General features: G+C 34.7%; 3 protein-coding genes across 3 annotated transcripts in view; 2 read left to right on the top strand and 1 right to left on the bottom strand.

The window, feature by feature from the left end:
* Positions 1 to 3119, top strand: part of LOC18052308 (CSC1-like protein ERD4) — a 4232-nt gene extending 1113 nt beyond the window's left edge. The window contains exons 2-6 of the mRNA XM_006448913.2: positions 58 to 209; positions 401 to 676; positions 1038 to 1882; positions 2169 to 2424; positions 2528 to 3119. Coding sequence (XP_006448976.2) covers positions 58 to 209; positions 401 to 676; positions 1038 to 1882; positions 2169 to 2424; positions 2528 to 2908 — 1910 coding nt within the window. The 3' untranslated portion in view covers positions 2909 to 3119. The remainder of the gene's footprint in view (positions 1 to 57; positions 210 to 400; positions 677 to 1037; positions 1883 to 2168; positions 2425 to 2527) is intronic.
* On the bottom strand, positions 2964 to 4660 carry LOC18052309 (phospholipase A1-Igamma2, chloroplastic). Its single transcript, XM_024190966.1, has 2 exons — positions 4632 to 4660; positions 2964 to 4164 (listed from the first exon to the last, which is right to left on the bottom strand). The coding sequence occupies exons 1-2, from the start codon at positions 4658 to 4660 to the stop codon at positions 3228 to 3230; spliced, it is 966 nt and encodes a 321-aa protein (XP_024046734.1). The 3' UTR covers positions 2964 to 3227.
* A 5668-nt stretch (positions 4661 to 10328) lies between these two features.
* On the top strand, positions 10329 to 12146 carry LOC18052310 (phospholipase A1-Igamma1, chloroplastic). Its single transcript, XM_006448915.2, has one exon. The coding sequence runs from the start codon at positions 10449 to 10451 to the stop codon at positions 12009 to 12011; it is 1563 nt and encodes a 520-aa protein (XP_006448978.1). The 5' UTR covers positions 10329 to 10448; the 3' UTR covers positions 12012 to 12146.

Below are 12146 nucleotides of genomic sequence, written 5' to 3' on the forward strand. Positions count from 1 at the left end.
AAGATATATGATTTTTGGTGAAGATCAGCATTTTTATTTTCGTAATTGGTATATCAGTTTTGGGAATATTCGCCTTGTCTGGCATTATTCTGCTTCCGGCTCTTCTGCCAGTTGCTGCAACTGATGATAGTATCCAGGCAGCAGGCAAAAATACCACAAGCATAGGGACTTTTAATGACCTTGACAAGTTGTCTATGGGAAATATCACAGTAAGTTACACAACCCATCATGAACATTGAAGGAATTAGTTTTCTTCTCTTGTTGACTTGTCATGAGTTATCAAAGCTTATTCCTATGCAATTATAGTCAAGTTTGAACCAAGAAGGATATTAGCATTCCATCTTAACATGGAGTCTCCTAAGTTGTAAGATTATGGATTTGTTTGTTTCTCTCTGTGCAGGCAAAGAGTTCGAGGTTGTGGGCATTCCTTGTAGCTACCTACTGGGTTTCTTTTGTTACCTATTTCTTGTTGTGGAGGGGATACAAACATGTTTCTGAGCTGAGGGCTGATGCCCTAATGTCCCCTGAAGTGAGGCCTCAGCAATTTGCTGTTCTTGTAAGAGACTTGCCTGATCTTCCTAAAGGTCAATCCAGAAAAGAACAGGTTGATTCATATTTTAAAGCTATATATCCTGATACATTCTACAGATCGATGGTGGTCACTAATAACAAAGAGGTATGTATTAATTGCCTGCTGCTTGTCATATTCCACCCTTCTGTTTTTGGATTGCACATTATTATTATTATTATTGGGTTCAACAAATATACTTCAATCATGCTTTTTTTTTTCTTTTTTTTAAAAAATCATATCTGTCCATTGCATATTTGGATATCAACTTCTTTCTGACTGTTTCTCTTAGCATTTGGATTATTGATTGATAATTTGCATTCAAATCTTAAGTATGCTAAGAGTTTTAATATCACTTTCTTTATAAACTTAATTATCTTCTTCAATGATATTTGGATATCAATTGTTCAGGCGATTGTCTCCCTATACAATATTTGTTGATGTTAACTCCCATTTCTGATTAACATAGGCTAATAAAATTTATGAAGAGTTGGAAGGGTACAAGAAGAAGCTTGCACGTGCAGAGGCAGTATATGCAGAATCAAAAAGCGCAGGCAAGCCAGAGGGAACAAGACCGACCATCAAAACTGGCTTCCTTGGGCTTCTTGGTAAAAGAGTAGATGCCATAGAATACTACAATGAAAAGATCAAGGAAATAATTCCAAAATTGGAAGCAGAACAAAAGATAACTCTCAAAGAGAAGCAGCTAGGTGCAGCTCTCGTCTTCTTCACCAGTAGGGTAGCTGCAGCTTCTGCAGCTCAGAGTCTTCATGCACAATTGGTTGACACATGGACCGTCTCAGATGCACCTGAATCCCGTGAACTAATTTGGAATAACCTTAATATCAAGTTCTTTCAGAGGCAAATACGACAGTATGTGGTTTATGTTATCGTGGCTCTGACCATTATGTTTTACATGATTCCAATTGGGCTTATCTCTGCATTAACAACCCTGGATAATCTGAAGAAAATTCTTCCATTTTTAAAGCCAGTTATAAATATTACTGCTCTTAAGACAGTGTTGGAAGCTTATCTTCCCCAAATTGCACTCATAGTGTTTTTGGCATTGTTACCGAAGCTTCTTCTGTTTCTATCCAAGACTGAGGGGATTCCTGCAGTGAGCCACGCAGTAAGAGCTGCCTCAGGGAAATATTTCTATTTCACTGTGTTGAATGTTTTTATTGGAGTCACAGTGGGTGGAACATTGTTCAAGACATTCAAGTCCATTGAGAAGGATCCAAACTCAATTGTTGACGTACTAGCAAATAGCCTACCTGGAAATGCAACTTTCTTCCTGACATATGTGGCTCTGCAGTAAGAGTTAAACTTTATATAATCATTTTATTTTGCCTTTCTTTGCTTCTTGTTGCCTCTTTTTAATTGAACTGTTTTCTCCATATCCTTTCTTAAGATTTGAATGTATGTTCTTCTGATCTCTCTCTCTCTTTCTCAGTTATTTTGAATTATCTGCTTCCCATATCATTTTTATATAGGATGTTTTATTTCTTGCACGTGCTTTCATTTCTCATTATCAGAATTATGCTTTTCCTGAACTTTATATACCAAGAGTTATCACATCCCCAAATTTCATGGGTCTCAGGTTCTTTGTTGGCTATGGACTTGAGTTATCTCGAATAGTTCCTCTGATTATATATCATCTAAAGAGGAAGTATCTTTGCAAGACTGAAGCTGAACAAAAAGAAGCTTGGTTTCCTGGAGATCTTGGCTATGGAACTAGAGTTCCCAGTGATATGCTTATTGTCACAATTGTCTTCTGCTACTCTTGCATAGCTCCTTTGATCATCCCATTTGGTGTTGTATACTTTGCCCTTGGATGGCTTGTCCTTAGGAATCAGGTGATGTCCATTTTCCTATTTATTTTGACGATACCATTGGAAGTGTAAGAGGCTTTTGCACCCATGATGATGTCTTGTTTATGAGTTTAATTCTTGACAACAGGCACTTAAAGTTTATGTTCCAGCATATGAGAGCTATGGAAGAATGTGGCCACACATGTTTCTCCGCCTTGTCGCTGCCCTGCTACTGTACCAAATTACTATGCTTGGTTACTTTGGGTCGAAGAAATTCGTTTATGTTGGATTCCTAATTCCACTTCCTATCTTGTCCTTGATCTTTGTCTATATTTGTCAAAAGAGATTCTATAAATCTTTCTCTGACACGGCTCTTGAAGTGGCTTCACGTGAATTGAAGGAAGCCCCTAGCATGGAGCATATCTTCAGATCCTACATCCCACTAAGCTTGAACTCTGAGAAGGTCGATGACGATCAGTTTGAAGATGCTTTATCTCAAGCTTCCCGGTCAGGATCATTTGTTGTTTGATGTACATGTGGGTAGTTTCATTAGATCTTTGTGGTATTTAGTCTTTTAGTTGAACTTGTTTGAAACTTAGATTCTTTGTTGATTCGTGTAGGGGTTTTTGTGTAACATAATGTGTTTCTGGGTCTTTATTCAGGGTTTCTTGCTACCTGCTTGAATGGTCAGCATTTGTAATTTTAGATTGTCATGCAATGAAGAACTTAAGTTGAACTGAGTTTATGTCCAACAAATTATGTAACACATCATCTTTTTTTTCGGGTGGAAAAAGTGTAACTGAGTTCAAACCTCATAACCTTTTTCACTGAAAAAGGGGCCTCTACTTTCAGGTACTCATCGAAGTAGCAAAATGACTGGACAATTCAGAGCTAAATGGAGAAGGAATGTCTTCAGGTTCTCTTCCAGGTTTCACCCATCTGCCACACTTGTTCAAAACAAGCCCTTTATAAGGCAGTTGGTACCAAAATTCTGGGATCTTCAGCTCTTCTATCAGCATATCACTACTTTTATTCACCAAAGCAAGACCTCTTCTTGCATTCCGTCGAAACTTTGCTTTTCTGCTTAAGAATCCATCTAAAAGATGAAGATAAAGGGATCCGGCTACGGTGCAACTATGGTACCGTGCTACAGGTACATCCAACCGTTGGATCCACTTGGATGGATGGGATCCATTGAGATCCAACGGCTGGGTGTAATTGTAGTACAGTACTACAGTTGTATCACAGTTTTTCCCAAGATAAAGTTCCAAATTATGACGCCCTGAAAAATCTGTATCATCCTTCAAATATGGTGACCTGCACTTGTCAAGCTTCAGTTGTGTCCCTACATGCCTGTAAACACAATTCAACCTTTGCATAATCGGGTTAAACTTGTGAAGAATCTTGTTGAAGAGAATTCCAGGCAGTTTTGGGACTATATCTTGTTTGTTAACTACACGAAGTGTCTTGACACCTAGCTCATTGAGCTTCTCCTTGAAAGCTAAGTTGCCAACTCTTGGTGCCCCAAAAGAAATGACATTTATAAAAACATCAGAAAACGAAATTTCAGCTTCATATGCATTGAGTAGAGCCAATGCGCCTCCCAAGCTATGGCCGGTGAGAGTTAAGCTAACCATTTCCCCTCTACCTCTGAAAAAATTCACCAGCCTGTCCAATTCTTGCATGACCTGCTCTGACGCACTTGACTTGTTATATCTCGTGCTCTTATCTTTTGATTTGTAAATGCTAAGGAACCCATGTTGACATTCTTTATAAGGAATGAACCTAGGTCATTCTTTGTAAAAAGTAGATCTAGGTCATTCTTTGTAAAAAATGGACCTAGGTCATTCTTTGTAAAAAATGGACCTAGGTCATTCTTTGAAGAATCACGTCTTTGGCAATTTGTTAAAAACTTGTCATTTGAGTATTTTCTTAGAAATGTTTTCTAAGTGACTAGGTCATTCTTTGTAAGGAATTAATATAGAAGTGAACTTAAGTCATTCTTTAAAGAATCACGCCTTTGGTGATTTGTTGAAGCCTCGCTCATTGGATGTGTTATTTATAAATATTTTTCAAGTGCTTAATCACGTCTTTGACACTTTGTTGAAAACTTGTCATTTGGGTATTTTCTTAGAAAATATGAAAACTTGTCATTTGGGTATTTTCTTAGAAATATTTTCTAAGTGACTAGGTCATTCTTTGTAAGGAATGAATATAGGAGTGAACTTAGGTCATTCTTTAAAGAATCACACCTTTGGTGATTTATCGAAGACTCGCTCATTGGGTGTTTTACTTAGAAATATTTTTCAAGTACTTAAGTAATTCTTTATAAAAAAAATGGATCTAAATTGGCAATTTATCAAACATTGTCCTTTGGGTGTTTTTATTTAAAAATATTTTCTAAGTTCCTAAATTGTTCTTTATAAGAAATGAACCTAAGTCTTTTGTAAAAAATAAACCTAGGTCATTTTTTTGTAAGAAAAGACTTAGGTTGTTATTTGTAAAGAATGGACCTATGTTGATCGAAAATATATAGTGAGATGTGTTAAGTTTTTATACTCATTTTATACTCTTTTTGTTCCTACCTTTAAATTGAGGGTCTTGACCTTTATATAGTGAGATGTCAATTAGAGAGGTTACGTGGCACTTTCTTGTAACAAGGGTCAGCTAAAACCCATGCATGGAGACACATATTCAAATATATCAATACTTGTTCATGACAAGTATTCTTTGGATACTGGTCATGTTTTTGGCCCTTGCCCTTTAATGGATTTGAACTTAAATTCAATATTTATGTTGGTTCCTTGAAAAGAGGGTTGATTTTCCAATATTTTGCTCGTAAGCACTTTTCGTAGAACGTTTGTTAGCCTTAAGCTCATTCCGTAGAATATTTGATGGCCCGTAAGCACATTTCGCATAATGTATATCTTTGCACGTAGGCGCATTCCATAGAATATGAATTTGTCTGTAGGTGCATTCCGTAAAATGTATATATGCCCATAGACACATTTTGTAAAATACTATTAACCCGTGTGCTCTTACTTAAAAATATTTTCCAAATGTCTAGGTCATTCTTTATGAGGAATGCACCTAAGTCGTTATTTATAAAAACAAACCTAAGTGTTTCTTTGTAAAAAATAAACCTAGGTCATTTTTTTATTGAATCATACTTTTAGCGCTTTAGCGAAATTTTGCCCTTTAAGCGTTTTACTTAGAAATATTTTATAAATATTTAAGTTATTTTTTTGTAAGGAATGAACCTACGCCATTTTTTTTTGTAAAAAGTGGACCTAGGTCATTCTTTGAAAAATCATTTCTTTAGCACTTTGTTGAAAACTTATCATTTGGGTATTTTCTTATAAATATTTTCTGAGTGATTAGGTCATTTTTTGTAAGGAATGAATGTAGTTTTTTTTTTTAATAAAAAAGTGAACTTAGGTCATTCTTTGAAGAATCACGCCTTTAGTGATTTATCGAAGACTCACTCTTTGGGTGTTTTACTTAGAAATATTTTTCAAGTGCTTAGGTCATTCTTTATAAAGAATAGATCTAAATTGGCAATTTATCAAACATCGTCCTTTGGGTGTTTTTATTTAAAAATATTTTCTAAGTTCCTAAATTGTTCTTTATAAGAAATGAACCTAAGTTTTTTTGTAAAAAGTAAACCCATGTCATTTTTTGTAAGAAAAGACTTAGGTTGTTTTTTTGTAAAAAATGGACCTATGTCTTTCTTTGATGAATCACGCTTTTAACGTTTTATCATATCTTGTATTTAGACACTTTATTTATAATTCGAAATATTTAAGTCATTTTTATAGAGAATGGACTTAAGTTATTTCATGTAAAATATATTTATTGTGACCTATAATTTTTATGGGTTTTGAGCCGTTCATAATTTGGTCTAATAGTTAACATAATATTTCTTATTTTATTTAGGTGAATGGGTAGACTATAGGCTATACGTCAAAACGAAAGAAAATTGCTTAGGGGAATCAATCTTTAAAAACAGCGATAATGTGTTGTGTAAATGCAAACGGCAATGGAGAACAAACAGTGCTTCACTTACCCTTTGGGCTTTTGCAAATTGGTATTGGCTGATGCCCCAACTTATGACAGGTATCAAGGATCGAAATCCAACTGTACTTGGGCTTTTAACCAACAAATTGGGCTTGATTTTGTGAACTTATTCTTGGGCTTTGTAAAGCGGAAAAAGTCTAGCGTTAGGCTCTGGAGGCCGTGCACTTGTGTTTTAAACATAGCCGCCAATTCATGTTGACTGGTTGAATCTTGTATCAAGTCTTTAGTTATGATGTTAGCTACCATCTTAAGATTAATTAAACCAAAGCAAAAGCGTGTGGTTCAAAACTTATCGTTTAAAAAAAAAAATTCTCGAATAATGGTTATGTGATGTAACTTTTATGGACATGAATCATCTTATGATTTGAATTTATCTGAATTTTTTAAGATTCTCAGGATTTATTTTTTTATTATAATTTTTATTTATCATCAATCGGATTATATTTAATCAGCTGAAAAAAATAAAAATCCAACATTCATATAGTGAATGATAATTTTATATAATTATTCTTTTTTGTTCCTGTAAAATCTCATTATGCACCAAACCTGTTAAAAAGCCAAACCATCAAAGATAAAGGCTTTTCCACTAAGACGACAAACATAGCTCAGTTGATAAGATTAGTTAATTGGAATAATCAAAATTAAAAAACTTGGAACCAACTGGGCCTTAGCCCAGTGGTCAGGACCTTGCACTCACCAGGGGCGGATCCAGAACTTAATATTACCCCTGGCTAAATTAAAATTTTTATTTTAAAGCAAACATAAAAAATTATATATATAAATAAGTACATTAAATAAGAAAGAACACTAAAAATCTTATCTCTCTAAATATGGACTATAAACAAAAATAATTAAAAAAAGTAAAAAAAAAAAAGACAACTCGAATATGAAAACACTACTTTTCAATGATAGAATCTGACATTGCAGCCTATAATAATATATAATTATATAAGGATTAAAAAATCAATTAAGAATTTTAAATTAAAATAGATCAATACATGTAATTACAATCAATTAAAAATTGCAAGTAAAACTTTTATATTTGAAGTGAAGTACTAAATTACCAAACTTAATAAATTAAACATAAAATTTATTCATCCTTTCAAATTGTAAAGGTATTATTAGTCAAAAGTTTCAATAATAAACTAAACTCAATTCAGTAAAAATGTATTTGGGTGTAGTTGTTTCTTTGTCAACGCTCTATCTCTCTTTAAAGAACTAGATATTGATGATTATTCTATCAAAACCTCCTTAAAATACTCAAATTTTATTTTCTAACTTGTCATCTTAGTTAATATAACTAATAAATAAAATCTGAAAATTCACATAAAAATTTTATAAAAATATTGATAATTGTTACTACATGTTTCTGTAAGTACTTTTACTACTAGTGACGATGTTATATTACATTGATATATTTTTTTCAATTAGAAGTTTTTTAAAATAAATTAAAGCAGTAATAAAATTTTAGCTCCCTAATGTTTTCAATCTATTCAATAAATATATGATTTAATCATTTTATAGAATAAGTCACTAATTTCAATTGCAAATAATATAAGTGAATAAGGGACATATTTGTAAACAAAATAAAAACTCTATTGTTATATAAAATTGATGAAAACATAAGGGTAATTGGGTTAGGGACATATTTGAATATTAAATAAAAACTCTATTGTTATACTAAATTGATGAAAATATAAGGATAATTGAGTTAGGGACATATATGAAAATAAAATTAAAACTCTATTATTTTACAAATTGATGAAACATTAAGGGGTATAAACGATTTTGTCTGGATGCGTAGGTCCGCCACTGGCACTCACAACTGTGAGTGCAGCGGTTCGAGCCCCCGCGATACATGTAGGAGTTTATTTTCTTCCTTAATCATTAAGTGAAGGTAGTCTTTTCTCTTTCGAAATGTGAGTGAAGTAGACACCCATTGAATATTAGAGAGAATAAAATCTGGGCAATGACATATAAAAATTAATATAAATTAGACCTAATAATTGTCTAATTGTAAGTATTAATTTGTAAATCTCATATAATATGAGTTGTAATCTGAATATTAGTCTCATGTAATTAAAAAAAAAAACGAAAAAACTTGGGGTGATGATTACTGACTTGGGAAAGAAGAGGGAAAAAGTCTCTAATGCTAAATTGATCTTCGTATACGTTTCCTTTCCCATGTGTTTTGAGTGGGCTCAGCTGCATGTGTTATGATTATCTTTCTTTTTCTTTTTTCTTTTTTATTTTGTAATTTTTGACTGACTGTGCTATCTTATCCACCAATTCGCCCTTTTACTCCTCCTGGGTATATGTTGTTGACATTAAATAATTTTTTAATTGAGCACAAAAAGTAATTCCTGCCCACGAAGTACGATATTCACCATTGACCATGACGTTATTTTAGCAAGTATGAATGTGTGAAAATCGAAATTCTTTACTTTATTTGTTTGCGTAGAAAACACCATTTTCCTGGAGAGACAAAGCTCGACCTGTCTACCAACCGACCTGTACGTGTTGAAAGTCAATAGTTTCCTTTGTCTACCGTCGACTTCTCAGTCGTCCACGTCTCTATGAGCAAGCGCTTTATTTTTGACAGTTGACAGTTGACACTTCCAATTTTCGAATATATATATATAAAACCTTTCTTCTTCGATAAATTACTCTAATGCCACTCGGCATCTACACTACTGTATGCAGCGACGGACCCAACCAAATTGCTTAGCGGGGACATGAAACTGAAAGGGTTTTTAATTTGAGAAAATATGTTTAAAATAAAGGGTTTGCTAAATGCTTAGTTCCATCTCATATAACTTACAATGTCTTGTAACATGCAAAAAAAAAAAGTTGTAATTTCAAGCGGAGTCCCCTTGAATTTTACACGGATAGTAAGTTATATGAAATATAACTTAGCAAGACCCTTAAAATAAATGAAAGAAACATAAGATTAAAATCGTTCGGGGTTAAAATATTATTATTGATTTAATTAATTATGAAAACGGTTATTATTCAGTCTAATTGAAAGAAAAAAAATACAAAAAAGGCATATAGTAATAATTAGCAATATTTTTATAAATTTATAATTTATTTTTTTCACAGTCATTTTTTTCTATTTATTTTCAGTACATCAAATTATTTAAATATATCACCTTCTCTATCAGTATAATAAAAAAAGAATTTCATAAATGATTTTTTATAATATAATTTATACTATAAGTTTATTTGTTGCACCGTTGTCGTTAGTTTATTAAGTATATGTATTCCATTAAGAGCTCTAATGCTACATATTCACAATATATGTGTTTTTTTTTTAACTTCTCTACAGGTACCAAGTATTCATAAATTTATAAACTAATACAAGCTGATTAAAGTCCTAGGTTCATCACTGCTAATTTGGGTGATGGAATGTTTTTGGTTGGTGCAACATCGATGCTCGAAGCTTTAGAAGTGAAAAATGAGATCGAATCAACCAACTCTAATACGAAGAGAAAACGAGCTTCTTCGAATACATTCTGCAAACTGCAAAAATCCTTTAAAAAAAAATTAAACAAAATACTTCATAAACGAAGCATAAAACTTAGCACATCTCATTTTTCAAGTTCTATTAATATACTTTTCAATAAACATTATAAGCATGTGGCAGTTTTTGTTATTTTCTTGAAACACTAACCGGTTTATATATATAAAATATATTCCATTTAACATTATCAACGATGACCTCATTCTCAGTGAAGTCGTACGTTAGTGATTAATTTATTCAATAAGCAGGGGCGCGTGCAAAATGTTTTTTCCTGCCACAAAAATTTCCAAGTCATTGACCCCGCGTTACGCATTATTTAATTGGAACCACATTTTCTTTATATATACTAACAAATCTCAAATCTACCAACATTTCCAAGCATTTCAAGCTTATTAGTCGCTAACTTAATCAGCTTGATCTGCTTTGGCATATCATATTCAAATTGATTTTCAATTTCTATCCATAAATCATGGCTATGTCAACAATGATTCACAACCATCTTCCGGCCATACCACACACCGGCGTGAACCGGAATAAACTCGTGGCCCGTGCCCATCAAGAAGCTCCTGTTGTTGATCATCCGATCAATGGCACCAAGGCATCAAAACGAGCAGCCCGTCTGGCTGAATCACTCTCAAATCTCCTTCATCTCCATGTAGAACCACCTCAAAGAAGAGAGGTCATGAAACATTACTCCAGTTGGGACTCTTTTGGTGACGATGAGAAGCATTCAACTCCAACAATGTCTCCGAAACAAATGATATCCGATAAATGGCGGGAAATCCACGGTTGCACGGATTGGGACAGTCTTTTAGACCCGCTTCACCCTTGCCTCCGTCGAGAGATTCTCAAGTACGGCGAGTTTGCACAAGCCACGTACGATGCTTTCGATTTTGATCCATTCTCCGAGTACTGCGGGAGCTGCAGGTTTAATTCGAACAAGATTTTTGAGAAGCTAGGCCTTGACGGCAAGCATGGCTACAAGGTGTGCAAGTACATTTACGCCATGTCACACATAGACATGCCGCAGTGGCTAAACAGGACAGTACATTTGGGTGACACTTGGAGCAGAGATTCCAACTGGATGGGTTTTGTGGCCATAAGCGATGAGGAGGAAACCCGCAGGATTGGGCGGAGAGATATCGTCGTGGCGTGGCGGGGAACGGTGGCGCCGTCAGAGTGGTACGAGGACTTCCAAAGAAAATTGGAGCCAATTGGGCCCGGTGATGATGCTAAAGTTGAACATGGGTTCCACAGTATTTACACTTCAAAGAGTGAGCACACTAGGTACAGCAAGTCTAGTGCTTCGGAGCAAGTCATGAAAGAAGTGACAAGACTTGTAAAATTATATAAAGAAAAGGGTGAAGAAGTGAGCCTCACGATCACCGGGCACAGCCTGGGCGGCGCATTGGCTCTGCTCAACGCCTACGAAGCTGCAACCACCATTCCAGGACTACCCATTAGTGTAATTTCCTTCGGGGCACCGAGAGTTGGCAACATTGCTTTCCGCGACCAGCTTCATCAGATGGGTGTAAAAACATTGAGAGTGGTAGTGAAACAGGACTTGGTCCCAAAAATGCCAGGGGTTGTGTTCAACGAAGGTTTACAGAAATTTGATGAAATTACAGGCACATTAGACTGGGTTTACACTCACGTAGGAGCCGAACTGCGGCTCGATGTTCGGTCGTCACCTTACCTCAAACATGGGTTCAACTTGTTAGGATTTCACAGCCAAGAAACATACCTACATCTTGTTGATGGATTTGTGTGTCAAAGTTCAAGTTTCCGAGAGGATGCCCGTAGAGACGTTGCATTGGTGAACAAGGCGTGCGATATGTTGGTTGATGAATTGAGAATCCCGCATTGCTGGTATCAAATGGAGAACAAAGGGCTTGTTCGCAATGCTCATGGCAGATGGGTTAAGCCTAAAAGAGAAGCCGAAGACGTGCCCGTGCCTGTTGGATCACAACCAAATTTCCATGCCCTTGATAAAATCGTTGAGAGCAGGCGGCTTCAACCCGTGTACGTTTAATCATTTAACAAAAACTGATTATAATTTTGTGTAGCAGCAACACATGTAATTGTTAACTCGATGAACATGGAATAGAGAATTTTGATCTCTTAATATATTTTATGAAGAAGAGATCTTTTGATTAACAATTTTTAA

This window comes from Citrus clementina, unplaced genomic scaffold, assembly GCF_000493195.1.
Source record: "Citrus clementina cultivar Clemenules unplaced genomic scaffold, Citrus_clementina_v1.0 scaffold_2, whole genome shotgun sequence".
NCBI classification, from domain to species: Eukaryota; Viridiplantae; Streptophyta; class Magnoliopsida; order Sapindales; family Rutaceae; genus Citrus; species Citrus x clementina.